This window comes from Bos javanicus, chromosome 2 (genome assembly GCF_032452875.1).
Source record: "Bos javanicus breed banteng chromosome 2, ARS-OSU_banteng_1.0, whole genome shotgun sequence".
Lineage (NCBI taxonomy): Eukaryota > Metazoa > Chordata > Mammalia > Artiodactyla > Bovidae > Bos > Bos javanicus.
Window position 1 is genome coordinate 37,309,803 of NC_083869.1, and position 20,108 is coordinate 37,329,910.

The 20,108-nt window shown below is 43.9% G+C and overlaps 1 protein-coding gene across 5 annotated transcripts in view; it reads right to left on the reverse strand.

The window, feature by feature from the left end:
- TANC1 (tetratricopeptide repeat, ankyrin repeat and coiled-coil containing 1) overlaps positions 1-20,108 on the reverse strand; it is a 254,013-nt gene that overhangs the window by 93,032 nt on the left and 140,873 nt on the right. For all 5 annotated transcript variants that reach the window (XM_061396071.1, XM_061396060.1, XM_061396081.1 and 2 more), the window contains exon 5: positions 3,195-3,299. In XM_061396071.1, the coding sequence (XP_061252055.1) occupies positions 3,195-3,299 (105 nt within the window). The remainder of the gene's footprint in view (positions 1-3,194; positions 3,300-20,108) is intronic.

The window sequence follows — 20,108 nt, forward strand, 5'->3', positions numbered from 1 at the left end:
AAATAATGACTCATAATACTAAAACTCTCTCACCCTTTCCCATCAAAGCTTGCTCAAGGAGCAAGGGTAGATTGAAGCAAACCTAAACAGATTATGGCTGCCCCGAATTCAAGAAAAACATAGCTGTGAATCCTATTACAGTTAAATAATCCTCCCTAATTTATCTGTTTTTTTTTAGTTTTCCCTTAAAGCAGAGGTATTGTTCTGTGGGTGGCATTTTCCCCATAAACAATATGTTGGCCTAATAATAGGAAGCTTATTTGTGAAGAACTTACTTTATATATAAGCTTATTAGGATCATTTGACAGGAAAAAGGGGATTATATTTTGTTTGAGGACTAAGAAAAAATGCTGTTTTTCCAATACATTTAAAAATACTGAATAAAGTAGAATCTTTCCATAAAAAGGTTTGCAGGTTAGTGTAAACTTTAATAAACAGGTTCTTTGCTTGTAACAAAAATGTTCACCTGCCATATCATATTTCCCACTTCCCAGATGGCTAAAATATGCAGATTACAAATACAACTGTTTATAAATAAATGAATAAATTTCAAGTGCTCACTGTTTTTGTTTTACTTTAAATTTCAGAAAGCTAAGAGTCAAGGATTTATGGAGCCACACAACCATAAAGCAAGGCAGTTTAGTCTGGGAAGGGAATTTCAAACATCTAGGAATAACCTGATATTTCACAAATCCATGAAAAATTTCAAAAGCATTTCACAAGGGGCTGTTTTCAATAGTTCGTCAGACTGGTGAATACCAAAATGCTATTACTGACAGCATCCAGAAGAGTGTCTTAGAGACTTTTTTTAAAAAATGCCCAAAAGAAGTATGTGAAGTATACACCCAAGGTTTAAATTAAAACTTCAGTGATACTACTGCTCTGAAAGCCTCGAAATTAGGATTTAGCTCATCATGCATCTGTACATGTTTGGATGAATACTCAGACTCAATTAGTTTCCGTTTGCTCCAGATTCAATGACCTGGACATAAAATTTATACTTTAATATGGCAAACTTCATTAACCCCACAGAAATGTAAAGGAGTCTGTGGGGAATTACAAAACATGCCATCCTTTACTAATTATCAAGCTAAATTTTGTTAGGCAACCACCTCTTTATCTACCAACAGATAACTCTGATGGGGATCCCACCAGCACCATGGCAACCCATGAAAAACTACATGCCCACAAGCATGAACTACATCCCTTTCCCAGACACCTAAAAAAAGAGGAAATGTACCCTGCTTCTTAATTCTAGGCAAACTTCTGGAAATCCCTGGTATGTATTCGCAGCCCAGGTATGTCACAATGTCAGTCCCCATTGAGAAGGATGAGCCTAAATCCAAGAGCAAGGGTCTCAGGAGTAAGCGTGTCTGCAGACTGCTGGCTACACCAGCAACATCAATCACTGTGCTTGAATTTAGCTCAGCTGGCAGCCAAGCACAAGAACACCTTCTCCCCTAAGAAAGTCAATTCTGCCTTGAACAAGGGGAGAAGAGTTGACAGTGGGAACTATTTATAACCTCATTTCTTTGCCCAACAAAAATCCTATTTGTCCTCATTCTTACCCCAGGGGGAGTCCTAAACACTAGACAGGACCTCAACAGGACTCCCGCCCATGGAACAAGGGGTCCTATCAGGCAGTCTACACCAGTCAAATGCCAGGGGCGTAACCAACCAGGACTCCACAGGCAAATGGGGACAAGGTCAGGGGTTGGCAGGCTTAGTCTGAAATGGGCAGACAGCTCACAAACTCAGATTATTGATATTCACTTCAGAGGAACAGGTTTCCACTTTCTTTTTGATACCCAGAATAGAAGTGAGAGAACACATCAGCCCACAGACACCGGGCACATGTGAATTCACAACCAGGACGGTCCTCATGTTTGCAGGTTCTCTGGCTGTTCTAACCAGGCAGCACCACGGATCCTCCCCTCTGCAAGACCACACCCCTGGCGCCCTGCCCCTCCCCAGCACAAATCCTAGTGTGAGTCTCTCACAGAAGCCAAATGACTGCATGCCTGGACAGAAGGAAAAACGGTGGGGCTGCTGGTCCCACCTCGGCCCCCACCCGCGCCGAACACCTCTTTCTGATTTTCATTTTCTGCCAACCCTTCACTCAGCTTATTTTTAACTTTACTGTCACCACCACCACCCCACTCCATGTTCCTATCACATTTTACACTTCATACCCACTCCCCACCATGCCCTGGCCAACACATGAAATGCACACACGGTGGCAGAAAATAAAAGGAGAGCTGTACTCTTTCCCACCCACAATTAGAGAAACAAGGATGCCATTTCTTCTAAGGTGGAGATACGGGTGACTTTTCTCTTTCATCATTACTATATAAACTTGTGTCCATATTGGAGGTACAATAGGCTTCTCCACATTCCTCAGAATTCTTAATCATGTGTTTCTGCAGCAAAATAGGATATAAACTCAAAACACACAAAGACTTTAGAGTTGTGAGTTGGGGAAACACCCCCACTGACAGGAACGAACAGGTCCATTCTTGAATCAATTAAAATAAATAAAGTGCTATTAATATATCTACAAAATGCTAGAGCTTTTGTCTGTTACATGTATTTTCAGATAGAAGGAAAAAAGCAAAATATAAAGTGTCTTCATGAAAAGGTATTAATCAATTTGGAGGGTTTTTTGGTCTCTACTTCAACATTCTCTAAAGAAAAACTTTTGATGTTAAAAAAATAAGCAGCTTTCAAAAGCTACCAAGTGCTTTTACGAAAGCTAGGTATTATAAGCTTTGTCCAGCTACAGTTTCAGCTTTTCAGCCAAAGCCTGTTGTTAAAATATTCTAAAATGATGGAGAACTAAAAAAAAAAAAAAAAAAAAATATATATATATATATATATATATATATATATATATATATATTGGAAACAGTCTGCTGGCTGGCTTTTTATATCCCCCCATACTGGGGAGGTCAAAATTGATGGGAAATAAGTCTCAATCCATAAACAATGCATATGCACCATTGTTCCTACACTGTATACAATCTAAAGAATCACAGTAGCTAAACAGATCTCTCTAACTGCCCAAGGAAAACCACTTCCCAGATATATTCAGTTTAGCGAAGGATTCCTACAAGAGGCACTCAAGTTTCCCTCAAAAGTGGAGTGTCACAGTGTAAAATCTTTAGGGGGGGAAATCATGGCAAACATATCCTTACCATTCTCACTGGGCTCTGCTGGCTTGGGCACGTCTCGGAACGGGATTATGACTGCATCTCCAGGCACTCTGGGGCTTTCCACATACTTGGGCTTCCTGACAGGACCTGTAGCAGGGAAAGATCTGAGTGTGTCTAATTTTTTCCAGCTGCAAACAAAGCTTCAGAATGTACAGTGCATGTCCTTACCAGAACCCAGAGATGCCTAAAGAGCCAGCCCCTTCCCCTCCTGTGAACACACACACGGTCATTTCAGTACAGACGCAGCAACGTCCAGACTGGGCTGCCAAAGAGATGGGTGGAAGTTCGGCTCGCAGAATGTAAACTCTGACAAAAACAAAAGCGGCTCTTCTGCTATGCAGCCTCTACAGCTGTCTTTGGTATATGTCACGGAAGTGATTTTGACATGTTCGGACCTGGGCGGCTCGTGGTGAAGGATTTTTTTAACTTGGAATTTGTCTCTAACTGGGACCAAGATGATCAGGTTGCCTGGTACCTCCCCAAAGTCAGGAGGCAAGGATCATAAGCCGCCAGGCTGTAACATCAACATGCTCTGCGCAGCCATGGAACGCAGGCGTTTGATCAGCCTGGTGACACATGGCAATTGTGCCGGGCAGGAAAGACGGCTGCTTTCTTGTCAGCTGACATAGAAGAGGGAAGGCAGAGCAGTCAGTCCGGCATGCAATTCGGGACACAGAGAGCCTGTTAATCATCCCTCTCACCACCTCTTCAACCCCAACTTATCATCAGATAATCTGGAATTCTGAATTAGGCTACATGAAACCATCACACATTGCTGGTGGTAATGTACACGCACAGTCACTTTGGAAAACAGCTTGGCAGTTCCCAAGAAGGTTACACATATGGTCCAATAAATCCACTTCTGTGTAAATATACATTCAGACAAAAATCTGTACATGGATGCTCTTAGTAACATTACTCATTAACAGCCAAATGTCCATCAACTGATGACAACAAAATGTGATATACTTATCACGGGGCAATAAAAAGGAAGTACTGATTCATGCTAAACATGGGCGAAGCCTGAAAATATTTTGCTCAGTAAAAGAAGCTAGTCCCCAAAGACCACATAATATATGATTCCATTCAAATGGAATGTCCAGAAGAGGCAAATTTACAGAAACAGAGTATGAATGGTTACCAGGGCATGGGTAACCATGTGCAGGCTTATGGGGTGATGGCTAGGGAGTCTGGAGTGATAAAATTAATCTAAAATTGGGTTGTGGTGATGGCACAAAACCTTGTGAATATACTAAAAACTGCTGCAGTGTACACTTCAAATGAGTGGATTGTATGGTATGTGAATTATATCTAAATGAAGCTGCTTTAAAAAAAAAAAAAACACAAAAAACACTGCCTATTCTGTCCAGTCCTTTCAAACATCCCACTACACTTTGGTCCAGAATCATCCACTTGACTCTTGTTTTCCTTGGTTGCCTTATACTTAAAGTGTGCTTTTAATAAACATTTTACATCACTAAGAGAAGGTGGAGGATGAGTCACAGACAGGGGTCTACAGTTCTCTCTCCTGTTCAGCCCTCAGACACAACCCGGCCCCTCCCAGGACCTCAGCCTCCGCGCTGCACACTGACGGGGGAGTCAGGCAGATTCTGAAATCCTCCTGTGTCAAACGTCTCATGCATCTGAGAAATTCTATTCAGAATGTGGTTTATGGTGAGACATGCTGCCACCTAAAGGTTTACTGCAAAAGTGTCTACACTACTATAAAAATAATCTAATTCCCAGCCAGTTACAACGTACCACAACCGAAAATAGGCTACAAGATCAAAGAAGCTTATAGAGCTTCACAGATAGGATATCATTTTAGACTTTAGAAATCATGATTCCAAAATGACTAAAGTAGTAGTTAACCATATGGCTGTCTTCATAATTGATTTAACCCTGTTAGAAAGGGAGTTTTTTAATTAATTTATTTATTTGGCTGCACTGGGTCTCAGCGGAAGCCTGTGGGATCTTTCCTTGTGGCATGCTGGCTTAGCTGCCCTGGGGCATGCGGGATCTTAGTTCCCCAACCCGGGATGGAACCTGCATTCCCCTGCGTTGGAAGGCAGATTCTTAACCACTAGCCTGGCAGGGAAGTCCCAGAAAAGGACTGTTTTTAAAGGTTGAAATGGAATGGTTACTGCGGATGGGCAGAAGGAAAGTAAGTGGAAAATGTCAGCTATACAACGGTACACAAAATACAATTCAGATTTTATTAAGAATACACATCTATCCATATATAAATATGCATGAAAGGAAAGACTGAGGAGGAGAGGGGAAACAAAGATATTTGCTGTGATCAGATCAGATCAGATCAGTCGCTCAGTCGTGTCCGACTCTTTGCGACCCCATGAATCGCAGCATGCCAGGCCTCCCTGTCCATCACCAATTCCCAGAGTTCACTGAGACTCACGTCCATCGAGTCAGTGATGCCATCCAGCCATCTCATCCTCTGTCTTCCCCTTCTCCTCCTGCCCCCAATCCCTCCCAGCATCAGAGTCTTTTCCAATGAGTCAACTCTTTGCATGAGGTGGCCAAAGTACTGGAGTTTCAGCTTCAGCATCATTCCTTCCAAAGAAATCCCAGGGCTGATCTCCTTCAGAATGGACTGGTTGGATCTCTTGCAGTCCAAGGGACTCTCAAGAGTCTCCTCCAACACCACAGTTCAAAAGCATCAATTCTTCAGCACTCAGCCTTCTTCACAGTCCAACTCTCACATCCATACATGACCACAGGAAAAACCGTAGCCTTGACTAGACGGACCTTTGTTGGCAAAGTAATATCTCTGCTTTTGAATATGCTATCTAGGTTGGTCATAACTTTCCTTCCAAGGAGTAAGTGTCTTTTAATTTCATGGTTGCAGTCACCATCTGTAGTGATTTTGGAGCCCAGAAAAATAAAGTCTGACACTGTTTCCACTGTTTCCCCATCTATTTCCCATGAAGTGGTGGGACCGGATGCCATGATCTTCGTTTTCTGAATGTTGAGTTTTAAGCCAACTTTTTCACTCTCCACTTTCACTTTCATCAAGAGGCTTTTGAGTTCCTCTTCACTTTCTTCCATAAGGGTGGTGTCATCTGCATATCTGAGGTTATTGATATTTCTCCTGGCAATCTTGATTCCAGCTTGTGTTTCTTCCAATCCAGCGTTTCTCATGATGTACTCTGCATATAAGTTAAATAAACAGGGTGACAATATACAGCCTTGACTAACTCCTTTTCCTATTTGGAACCAGTCTGTTGTTCCATGTCCAGTTCTAACTGTTGCTTCCTGACCTGCATACAAATTTCTCAAGAGGCAGATCAGGTGGTCTGGTATTTCCATCTCTTGAAGAATTTTCCACAGTTTATTGTGATCCACACAGTCAAAGGCTTTGGCTGTGAAGGAGACAGCAACTAGGAAGAACCTGAGCGGGGCAGGCAGAAACAGACCCAGGACAAATGCAAGAGATTTTCTACACTGTGGGTTCCCAAACCACTCCTTATAGTAAAAGAGATCAAGAGCACCTCTCTCTCTTCATCCACTCTTCTCCATTTACAGAACTCAAGGGAGCTAAAGCCTTTTTTTATTATTTTCCAATGATTCAAGTTACCCAAAACAGCAACCAGGCTCTACTCATGGAGTACCTGTAAGTTTCTGTTCACCTTAACTCCTCGGAGAATAGTAATAACTTACAGAGACCTACTTCCCAGCAATCCACCTATCCCATACATCCTTCCAAAACGTTCTCCTGCACGTGGATGAACAACGACTGTTAGGAATGGTTGGAATATGAACCTCAACATCACCCAGAGCCTTTGGAAAGCATCTGTGCCCATCTGTGCCCACAGTTTGCCTGTAACTGTGTTCTATTCGGAGGTCAATCCCTCACTGTAAGAGATATTCAACACTAAGGAGATGGTGTTAAGAGCAGAGCCTCTGAATGATTCAAAGCCTCTGAACTGATTCACTGTGCTGTCCAGAAGAAACTAACACAACATTGTAAATCAATTAGTTTTTTTTGTTGTTGTTGTTTTGTAAAAGAGCAGAGCGTTTAGAGCTGGGCAGACCTAGGTTTAAAGATGGTCTCCGTCCCTGTCCAACTCAAACTTCAGTACACCCCAGAGCTAAAAGAAGAATGAGGGAGGCTTCAGCTCTTAGGGGAATATCCTGAGAGCAGAGGTCAAGTGTCTCTGGCTCCCTGGCTTGGCACAGTGCCTGCCACAGTGAACAGTGAGGCTGGAAAAGAAAGGAGACCTAGAATGTAACAAAGTCAGTAAAACTGCAGTCAGTGGCCACACAAGGGTAAGGGCTTACATACATTAATTCATCCAGTTCTAATAACTTTGGAGGAAAAACACTATTTCCCCCATTTTTAGGTCAGGAAGCTGAGGCTCAAATCTATGAAACAATTTGCTCAAGGCCAACACACGGTAAAGAAGGAACTCACACAGTTTTGAGGTGTGTGCAGGTTTGAAGCCCGTGTATTAAATCGCCATTCAGCCCTTATAAAAACTAGGAAATCTAGCTTAAATAGGCAATCCTAGAAAAGGCCAGGGCAGTAGGGCCTTCCACCACCCAACCCTAGGTCTTGGCTATACATTCAGCAAATCTTTTATTCATACACCCTTGTTTCTGATCTCCTCTTTTACTAGGAGTTGAAATATGAAGTGAATATAAACCACAGTTCTCCAACCTGATCCTTTTATTTAAATTGCTTTTCACAAACAGCTGAACCTCAAATGCTATAAAACCGGATAAATTTATAACTCAGAGGTTTTCTTCTCTCCCCCCTCAATTGCTCGTTAGAGACTCTTTGGGCACTTTCCATTAAACACAGCAGATGAACGCTCGTTTGCCCTCACTCCCTTTCAAAACACCATTAAAGCTGCAGTAAAGGGATTTAAGAGAGACCAGGGGGGAAGGAAGACAACCACAGGCAAGAAACCAAACTTCTGGAAGTGGAAAGAGACTGCCAAGGAGCATGGACGGAGCACAGCAGGAAAGGTTAGGATTGGGGAGGGGAAAGGGCGTGCGGGGGAGGGAGGGCTCAGCCTCACAGACAGCAGACCCCTCTGAAGGCAGGGGCATGGCAGGGTTGAATGCAGAAGTGTGGGTTGGAAATCTACTGAAAGGCAAGTAAGACCCCTCCAGAACCGCTTCCCAAACCAGGAAGCATTCCCTCCTTCATCCTGGATGCAGAAGTCTTCCCTGGAAAGGCTGAATTCCCAGACCTTGGAGATTCAAGAGCTCAACTCTTCAGTGCTACACTAAATCAGGGATCGAGAAAAATTCTCCATGTGGATTGGTGGGCCCCACCCAGATGCATCTCTCCACACCCTCTACCCCAGCTGTCTGCTATGAAAATGCTGACAACAAGCTTGCACACCAAGGAGGAACCTTTTTTGGTACCAGGGACAGGTTTCGTGGAAGACAAAAATTTTTGCATGGACCAAGGTTGGGGGTGGGGTGGGGTGGGGCTGGGAGAGATGGTCTGGAGATGATTCAAGTGCCATTACATTTATTGTGCACCTTATTTTTATTATTATTGCATCAGCCCCACCTCAGACCATCTGGCATTATATCCTACAGGTTAGGGATCCCTGGATTAGATTCCTCCCTGGGAGGAGAAAAGACCTATACATAATCACAGTTGAAGCCAAGCCCCCAAAGAAATGGTGGGTCCCTGACCCATCACTCTACCACAAAGCCTTCCCTACACAGAAACACACACACACACACACACACACACACACACACACACATACCTCTCTACCATTTAGTCAGCTTTTTAGTACCTTGTACTTACAAACTAAAATCATCAGAAACTCAAGGAAAGATCCTACTCTAACAGAAAACGCCAATAACAGGTTGAAGAAGGAATCTTGAGGAATCAGAGTTAATAGGAGGTACATACCCTCCAGAAAGATAAGAGCTACTGTTTCCATTACACACGGTGTTCTGTGACAAGGGGCATTCAGGGTCTGTGATGTGGGTAGCTGACCAGACTAACCACAGGAAGGGACGACCAGAGGCCACACCAGTTAGGAGCCACTGTAATCACTGGCTCTTACACTAAACTGCCATCTATTAAGCCACAGTGACACTGAGTTCTATGCCACTGAAATGGAAAACTTCTAAATGAAGTGGCCAAATCCATCATCAACAGAGATCAAAACTGAAAAACACATTTCCCTAACACCTGACCCTTACTCAGGGGAAACGACTGCCCAGCACCTTTCTACCCACAGCTTTTTGTTTACAATGACATATTCAACATTCCCAAGTCCGCCTGCAATGCAGGAAACACAGGAGATGTGGGTACAATCTCTGGGTTGGGAAGATCCCCTGGAGAAAGGAATGGCAACCCACTCCAGTATTCAAGTGGACTCCCGCCCTACACACACACAAGCATAAACTACCTAAAAAAGTAAAATAACTTCACCCCTTCATGTAAAACAAGCACTATCAAGTTAATCCCCCCAAATTAACCAGAATCTAATACTATAATAACAATTACCCACAAAGCACAGCTTGCTGGCTCCTGTTTAAGACAAGAGGCTCTGAAAAACAAGACTGTCAGGTATTAGCTTAAAAATGTGCTCATCCAGAAGCTAGTGTGCTTCCCTGCTGCAGCGGACTTCCCTCCCTATCACTCCTGGGCACCTAAGACACTGGTGTAAAGCACTTTTCAAGCTTAACTGGGCATAAGGATACCATGGGGGGCTCTTTAAGATGCAGCTTCTGATGAGGTTACCAGGTATGGTGGGAACCACGGGCCATACTTTGGTATCAAGTACGCAGAACACAGCCCACTATGGGCGCACCTCTAAGGAAGACCTCTCTTCTGTCAGGGTCTGAGCAGGGTCTCCAGCCATGAGTGGGGCACCAGTCTGTCCAGTTTACAAGGTTTATGATGAACAGGGATTGTTCTCGATCATAAACTACACCCAGTTCATAACAGCTCTGGATCTCTTCTCATCTCGATTTCCCCAGCTTCCTCTGCCCCCCATCCTATGCTCCGTGATACAGAGGAAAGGGGGCTCTCCAACGTAGAGACAAAGGGCTCTTAGGATGAAGAGAAACAGGAAATGTGCCCCAGAGTGGTTACAGAGACACCCAGTAGGCAGCCTGCACAGGAGAGCTCCCGCCAGCTCCTTACACTGTCCAGGGGCTTGCGTCAGTGGCGGGCAGCAGGGTTGGGTGGGGGCATCTCCCTCAGTCATCTCCGTCCACAACCTGGAACACAGCCTTCTCCCCATCCCTCTCCTGCCTCTATGTAAATCTCCAAGTACACTTTTCCCAGAGGCCAGTTTTCCTACTCCTTTTGACATTTTAATCACACAGCTATTTTGCTGCTTAGAAACGACCATATAAGGAATATTTTTAAAAAAGGAAAGGCAGAAATAAACCAAACTGGGCTTTATCTCCAGGCAGCGCAAGAGAGAAGGGCAGGGGTTACTTCTCATTTCTGAATGGTTCAGTTAAAAATAATTATATATATATTTGAAAGTCATATTTGGGACACAGAACACCTGAGGGTACTTACTGCATTTAAGGTAGATCTTACATTTTTTCACGACATCTGGACACTATGAAAAGTGACTCTCCTGTGTTATCAATCATTTTCGTTTTCTTTTGTTTTTTAGCATCCTGAACTTTCACAGTAAAGGTTCCTGTCACTTTTACCTGATCTGGGTTTTCATCTCACATTAGGAAATGTTCACAACAAGAAGAGAAAAATAAAAAGGGTGAGGAAGAGCATTTCTTTGGCAGGGCAGAGAGGGCGAGGGTGAGGGGGGCCTTTATCACCAAAGCAAATGTCATAAATCAAGTCAGCAAGAAACGGTAAACTCTGAAATTACAGTCTTGGATTTTTAAAGAGCACAATACCTATACTGAGCTTCCAAAGTCTGGCCCCTCTCTCTCCTGTACCCCCACAAGAAAGCATCATGGCGGGGCAGGGGGAGGGGAGAGAAATGCACTTCGGGACTGAGAAAGGGAAGACTTGGCCCAAGTCGACAGAGTGGAGGGAACCTGGCTTTACCTCCATCTGCTTCGCACAGTGTTGAGGCTGGGCAGGTGAACTGGCAGGACTGCCTACTGGGGCTGAGTCTCTTGGGAGGACTTCCTTTAAGGAAGGAGCCGGCTGATCAAATGACTGGGTCAGAAAGCCTCGGCCCAAGGGGACAGCAATTTCAAGCACAGAGTGTCATCCTATCATTGGATTTCTCCTATGAGAAGCAGGGTAGAGGCTACAAATAAAACCCCAAACTGCTACCTGAGAGGACTCAGCTCCAGGGAATGCCACCTGGGTGCCAGGGGCTAATGTGGGGCTCCAGGAGAGAAGAGCCAGCTACCCCGGCATCCGGAACTTTCCTGGCCAGGAGCACATGCCGTGGCCCTGGGGAATGTTCTAAAACTTCCAGAGACATTTTAACAAGGGCCTGGGGCCTTGTGTAAGGAGAGGTGGGCAACAAGTCAGTGAAACGAGTTATTAGTGCTGTAACCTCATCGGACCCAAAGACAAGTGAGGTCTGTGGAAATTCAGACTGTTCATTCTAAGGAAGAAAAAACAGAAGGCAAGAGGGAAAAAATGGGCAGTCTGCTGACAGTGAATGAAATACAACAGTTACCTGACACTCTCTTAGTAAGCCTCCATTCTCTTTCGAATAACATTTTTTTGTAAGAGTGACACGACCTAGGGACTGAACAATGATACCAACGTTGAGATGGGTAGACAGCCTTTATTCACTCATGCAGTGCACAGGGGCTGTGCAATGGGAATGTGCACTGCCACTAGGGCACTGAAATCTAGCAGGAAAATAAGCTATCAAAACGGAGCTACCCCCCTTTCAATAAAGCATTCTTGAAATAAATGTTGGCAAAGATTTGCAAGTCTCAGCTTGCAGTGTGCATGTTTATAGTATTATGAATACAATACATTCCCAGTTCAACAAAGCACCCTGAGCCACGTTCCCACTTTCTCCCAGCTCACTTTGTCTGCCATACTGTTCTTGTAATGTACCTGACTTTTCATGTATTACAGCATGAAAGTGAAAAGTGAAAGTCTTAATTGCTCAGTCATGTCAGACTCTTGGAGACCCTATGGACTGTACTCCACCAGGCTCCTCAGTCCATGGAACTCTCCAGGCAAGAATACTGCAGTGGGTTGCCATTCTCTTCTCCATGGGATCTTCCCAACCCAGGGTTCAAACTCAGGTCTTCTGCACTGCAGGCAGATTCTTTACCATCTGAGCCACCAGGGAAGCTCTGGTGTATTACAGCATGGAAATGCATTGATTCACCTATTTACTCAGAGAAGGCAATGGCAACCCACTCCAGTACTCTTGCCTGGAAAACCCCATGGATGGAGGAGCCTGGTAGGCTGCAGTCTATGGGGTCACTAGGAGTTGGACACGACTGAGCGACTTCACTTTCCCTTTTCACTTTCATGCATTGGAGAAGGAAATGGCAACCCAGTCCAGTGGTCTTGCCTGGAGAATCCCAGGGACAGGGGAGCCTGGTGGGCTGCCATCTATGGGGTCGTACAGAGTCGGACATGACTGAAGCGACTTAGCAGCAATAGCAGCAACCTATTTACTCAACAAGTATCTGTTGCACAACCACTGTGCCAGGCATGAGGTGACAATAAGATGTGACAGGACTCCCCCAAAGCCCTCAGTTGAGGGGACAAGAGTCTTTATCACATCATCTGAATTTTATTTCAAAACACTTCAACATAAACAGTGCAATATAAATGTGTGTCTGTTGGCTTTAATCTCCTGCCTGAGGGCAATTAGTTGTCTTAATCTATAATACAGACTCCTGGAGTAGTTAACTAGCTTCTAATCAAAGGCCACACACACAACAGCTAAGGTCACCGCAAGTCCTAGTCGGTCAGCTAGCTGTCCTTATCAGCAACCAGCACCATGGTAATTAGCACACTGACGGTCAGAAATGGACTTTCACACAGCTTAAATCACTGACTTCGTTAATTGGTACTATGGCTGTTGGAAATCTCTCTTCAGTGGTGAATTCATGGTATTTGAAGTGTGAGGACTGAAAAGAACTATCACAGAAACACTCTGGCCCATGTGTGACCCAGGCAGGTCCACAGATGTGCACTGGCTTGATTGGTAAGTGGTTGGAGGTCCAGCTGCTGATTCTAGGAAATTATTTGGCCCCAGAGTCAAAATGTCATAAGAAATTCTGTCTGTGGGAGGTAGAACTCCAAATATTCCCGGGCCTTAATGATTGAATCAAACACTCTTCAGGTATTGCTATGAAGGGGTTCTGCAGGTGGGATTAAGAATTAAGGTCACTAACAAGGACAGGGAGGGAATTAGCAGAGGGACTAGCAGAGGGAACTCTGTTCAGTGTTATGTGGCCGTCTGGTTTGAGTTTGGGGGAGAATGGATACATGTGTATGTATGGCTGAATCCCTTTGCTATCAGCCTGAAACTGTCACAACATTGTTAGGCTGTCTCTTTGCTATCCGCCTGAAACTGTCACAACATTGTTAATCAGCTATGCTGTGCTCACTTGCTCAGTCGTGTCTGACTCTTTGCAGCCCCATGGACTGTAGCCTGCCAGGCTCCTTATATTCCAATACAAAATAAAATGTTGTTTTTTGCTTTTAAATAAAGAATTAAGGTTACTAACCAGCTGACCTTAAACTAGAGAGATCATTCTGGATTGCTGGATGGGCCCCATGTAATCACATAAACCCTTAAAAGTAGAAGAGGAAGACTGAACTCAGTCTTCATCTCAAGAACACTTGTGATGTTTCCCAGGGGGGGGATGTCAGAAACTTTTTACAAGGGCTTGGAGCCTTGTGTAAGGAGAGAAGGTAGCAAGTTCAGTGCAACCTGAGTTAGAGGATGAGGGGAGATAGGGCCGAAGCAGTGGAGACGGTCAGAGAGACTCAGAGCATGAGAAGGATTCAACCCTTCTGGACAGGGCATGAGGCTGGTTTTGAGGATGCAGGGAGGGGGCCACGAACAAAGGGATGCAGCCAGCCTTGAGACATTTAGATGGACCCCCAGTGAAGAGCCAGCAAGCAAAGGAGGACCTCAGTGTTACAGCCATATGGCACTGAACTCAGCCAACCTGAATGAGCTTGGGAATACTTCATCTTCTGAGCCCCAGAAAGGAACGCAGACCCACCAGCATCTTCCACTGTGCCTTGGGAAACCCAGACCAGAGATACAACCGTGCCAGGTGGTGCCTGGACTTCTAACCTACAGAACTGTGAGATAATTTGTTTTAAGCTGCTGCGTTTGTAGTAATTTCTAAAGGCACTAGTAGAAAACTAACATATTATCCATAAAATGCTGGAATACTTGCTACAGGTAAACACTGAATGCAAAGTGCCACCAGAACACTACCCCCTCCCCCAAAGGACAGAGCTGGAACTTTATTAGGCGTATGAAACAGACTGTACGACTGCACTGTGCCAGCCTGCTAATAAACCTATAAATGGGCAGAATGCCACCTGGGCCTTGTTTTCATTCATACCTGAGTGAGTTTATAATGAGGAAATCTGTTGCCCTCACCTTTACTTTGGCCACCTGACATGAAGAGCCGACTCATTGGAAAAGACCCTGATGCTGGGAAAGACTGAAGCAGGAGGAGAAGGGGGCAACATAGGAATTAAATGGTTGGGTGGCATCACCAACTCAAGAGACACGAGTCTGAGCAAACTCCAGGATATAGTGAAGAACAGGGAAGCCTAGCAGGCTGCAGTCCATGGGGTCACAAAGAGTCTGACACGACTCAGCGAATGAACACCACCACCACCTCCTATAACTACTGGTTGCAATTATAACTTAGCATAAAGAATCTAAACCCCTGAATGCTGATAAGAATCATTAACCAAATCGTCCCAAATAAATGATTAACCACAAATACTGGTTTTAAGGTGTCCCTGGAGAAAAGATCTGAGTCTTTCCTGGAGTGACAGTTTCAACTTCTCTAAGGAACTAGGAAATTTCGTGACATGGTATAGGAGGCAGTGACCAAGACCATACCCAAGAAAAAGAAATGCAAAAAGGCAAAATGGTTGTCTGAGGAGGCCTTACAAATAGCTATGAAAAGAAGAGAAGTGAAAGGCAAAGGAGAAAAGGGAAGATACACCCATTTGAATGCAGAGTTCCAAAGAATAGCAAGGAGAGATGAGAAAGCCTTCCTCAGTGATTAATGCAAAGAAATAGAGGAAAACAATAGGATGGGAAAGAAAATTTTCTTTTTTTTTTTTCTCCAAGAAAATTAGAGATACCAAGGGAACATTTCATGCAAAGATGGGCCAATAAAGGACAGAAATGGTATGGACCTAACAGAAGCAGAAGATATTAAGAAGAGGTGGCAAGAATACACAGAAGAACTATACAAAAATGATCTTCACGACCCAGATAATCATGATGGTGTGATCACTCAGCTAGACCCAGACATCCTAGAATGTGAAGTCAAGTGGGCCTTAGGAAGCATCACTATGAACAAAGCTAGTGGAGGTGAAGGAATTCCGGTTGAGCTATTTCAAATTCTGGAAGATGATGCTGTGAAAGTGCTGCACTCAATATGCCAGCATATTTGGAGAACTCAGCAATGGCCACAGGACTGGAAAAGGTCAGTTTTCATTTTGATCCCAAAGAAAGGCAATGCCAAAGAATGTTCAAACGACCATACAATTGCACTCATCTCACACCTTAGCAATGTGATGCTCAAAATTCTCCAAGCTAGGCTTCAACAGTACGTGAACCATGGACTTCCAGATTTTCAAGTTGGATTTAGAAAAGGCATAGGAACCAGAGATCAAATTGCCAACATCCGCTGGATCATCGAAAAAGCAAGAGAGTTCCAGAAATATATCTACTTCTGCTTTATTGACTATGCCAAAGCCTTAGACTGTGGATCATCACAAACTGTGGAAAATTCTAAAAGAGATGGGAATACCAGATCACCTGACCTGTCTCCTGAGAAATCTGTATGCGGGTCAAGAAGCAACAGTTAGAACTGGACATGGAACAACAGACTAGTTCCAAATCAGGAAAGGAGTTACTCCAAGGCTGTATATTGTCACCCTGCTTATTTAACTTACATGCAGAGTACATCATGAGAAATGCTAGACTGGATGAAGCACAAGCTGGAATCAAGATTGCCAGGAGAAATATCAATAACCTCAGATATGCAGATGACACCACACTTATGGCAGAAAGCAAAGAACTAAAGAACCTCTTGATGAAAGTGAAAGAGGTGAGTGAAAAAGATGACTTAAAACTCAACGTTCAGAAAACGAAGATCATGGCGTCTGGTCCCATCACTTCATGGCAAATAGATGGGGAAACAGTGAGAGACTTTATGTTGGGGGCTTCAAAATCACTGCAGATGGTGACTGCAACCATGAAATTAAAAGACGCTTACTCCTTGGAAGTAGAGTTATGACCAACCTAGACAGCATATTCAAAAGCAGAGACATTACTTTGCCAACAAAGGTCCCTCTAGTCAAAGCTATGATTTTTCCAGTAGTCATGTATGGATGTGAGAGTTGGACTATAAAGAAAGCTGAGTGCTGAAGAGTTGATGCTTTTAACTATGGTGTTGGAGAAGACTCTTGAGAGTCCCTTGGACTCCAAGGAGATCCAACCAGTCCATCCTAAAGGAAACCAGTCCTGAATATTCATAGGAAGGACTGATGCTGAAGTTGAAACTTCAATTGATTCGAAGAACTGACACATTGAAAAGACCCCGATGCTGGGAAAGATTGAAGGTGGGAGGAGAAGGAGACGACAGAGGATGACATGGTTAGATGGCATCACTGACTCAATGGCCACGAGTTTGAGTAAACTCCGGGAGTTGGTGACAGACAGGGAGGCCTGGCATGCCTCAGTCCATGGGTCGCAAAGAGTGGGACATGACTGAGCAACCGAACTGAACTGAAGGAACCAGGAAGGGAGCCCATAAGGGGAAGGGGGTTCTCCTCATATTCACATTAGCAGGAGATGAGCCCTGGGCTGCATGAAAGTATTAAGACTCCAGAAACAGAGAGGCAGGGTCCTCATGAACTTTCTTTCTCTGAGGGTTTCTGACTGCTTCCCACTCTCAAGCAGTCGTGTTCAAAGTGTGGTCCCTGGACCAACAGCAACAGCATCACCTAGGATCTTGTTAGAAATGCAAACTCTCAGCTCTACCTCAGGTGATCTGATTCTGATGCTTTTGTTTGAAAACCAAATTATACAAGAATTTGGGTTAATTACATAAGAACTTATCCTTGCCTTGTGGCAGCTTCCAATCAAATAAGAAAATTAGACAGAAAGATCTGCCCAGGATAAGAAACGTTATGAGTTTAGTTAGACTGGTTAAAAAATTATCCTTAGATGTTAGTTACAACCTCACTAGCTTATACTGAAACCATTAAGAGATCAGTGAGCTACCAGTACACATCTAGTTGCTGGTGTTGTTTAGTTGCTAAGTCATGTCCAAATTGTTTATGATCCCATGGACAGTAGCCTGCCGGGTTCCTTCTGTCCATGGGATTTCCTGGGCAAGAATACTAGAGTGGGTTGCCATTTCCTTCTCTCAGGGATATTCCCGGCCCAGAGATTGAACCTCCATCTCCTGCATTGGCAGGCGGGTTCTTTACCACTAAGCAACTAGGGACATACCTGGTAGAATGGCTAAAAAATTTTTTTGTAATTTGATGATTAAGACCTGCTCATGAGGATGCACATCAATAGGAACCCTCCCACACTGCTGGCGGGAATGCAAAATGGTACAACCACTTTGGAGAACAGCTGGTATTTTCATATAAAATTAAACGTAATACACTTAAGTCATGAAGCAATTCCACGACTAGGTATTGACTCAAGATAAATGAAAACATATATTTACTGAAAAATCTGTATGCACATATTTATAGCAATTTACTCATAAACAACAACAAAAAAACCCTGAAAGCTATTCAAATGTCCTTCAGTTGATAAATAGATAAACTATGGTATATCCATGCAGTAAATTAATACTCAGCAATTATTAATTAATTGGATAACTAAGTATTATTAATACCAATAAAAAGTAAAGAGGTAAGACACAAAATTGTAAATCAACTACGCTTCAATAAAAATAAACTGAAAAAAGAGGTTTTGATACCCACACTACAACATGGATGAATTTCAGAAGTATTATGCTTAATGAAAGAAGTCAGATTCAAAAGGCTGGATAAATGCATACTTCTACTGATACAACATTCTGGAAAAGACAAACTATAGGTTTGGAGACCATCAGTGGTTCCCAGGCAGAAGGAGTTACTACAAAGGGGAAGAATGAGGAAGTATTTGGGGATGAGGGAACTGTTCTGTGCTTGGTACTGGTGGTGCTTTCACAACTCTATGTATTTGCCAAAAATCACAGAGCAAAAATAATTTTATTCTACGTAAATTAAAAAAAATAAGCAAAAAAAAAAAATTAAAATAGAGGGGGCCTGACTGAGGGTATCATTCTGTGTAGGGGAGTGACTAAAACTGCTTGAAATCTCCACTCTGGGTGAACAGTTCTGACTCACTGAGAGAGAGAATTAGGCAGAGGCCAACCCTAGCATCTGTCATCCTCTCCCATCTTGGTAAGAGAGACCTGATTTTTAACTGGTCATTGTTCTAAAAAGTACCCAATACCTGTTAAAAAAAAACAGAAGAGATCACAGGGGATTGCTTCAGCAGGGTGCTGGGGGCTGTTTAGACTCTCCAGACTATCTGATTACATACGTGTGTACTCATGATTGACTTCCTCTCATCTGGACTATTTTCCAGCTCTGCAAATTGCAAAAAAACTGAGAGCAATGCAAATGAATTTTGTCTTGCAGAGATCATAAATCTCTTTAATCCAGATTCTCATTTAAACTGGTCTTAACATCGTGCTTGTTCCTGCCTTAATAAATGAGCTAAATAAAACTGTTGACATAGGACCTTTTGATGCTTGCATGTCGTATTTTTGCCTTTTTGAAAGTTATACTTGAGCAGCACAGCATATTAAACAAATAAAAGGCTGCATTTTCTAGCCTCCTTGGCAGCCACTGAGAGAAAAGCGAGTGTTGGGTGGGGTTTCAAGAAAGACTGTTTAATGGGAGCTGACCCAGCTGGGAGAAGCCCCCTTGTTGCTCTTCTCTTTCCTCCTCTTGGCAGAAAGGCTGACATGTCTGCTAGTACTCAGCAACCCTACTGGACTTTGAGATGACCTTGTGATAAGAGGCTTCCCTGGTGGTTCAGAGGGTAAAGCGTCTGCCTGCAATGCAGGAGACCTGGGTTCGATTCCTGGGTCGGGAAGATCCCCTGGAGAAGGAAATGGCAACCCACTCCAGTACCCTTGCCTGGAAAATCCCATGGACGGAGAAGCCTGGTAGGCTACAGTCCATGGGATCACAAACAGTCAGACACGACTGAGCGACTTCACTCACTCTGTGATAAGAGGGCGTTAACAGCCCCCAAAGCTGGGTCCAAGCCCCAACTGCTACAAACTGCACACGTTACTTCATTCGGAAGAATGGTGCGTGTGGCTGTGGTTAATGATTCTGAGATGAAAGCATCATTTTGTATTATCCCATGTGGGGCGGGCCCCAAATGCATTCACAAGTATCTTTACAAAAGAAAGGTGAAGGGGGATCAGACCATCACAAGAGAAGGCCACGTGAGACGGAGACGGAGGCAGAATGGAACTGGATACAGCCACAACCCAGGAACACGGACAGCATCAGAAGCTGGAAGAGGCAGGGACAAGATTCTCCCCAGAGCCTCCACAGGGGCTGCAGTTCTGCTGATACCTTGATTTCTGACTTTCAGCCTCCAGAAGTGTGGGATAAGCAATTGCTGTTGTCCTAAGCCACCAGGCTGGTGGTAACTTGTTGCAGCAGCCACACCAAGCTGG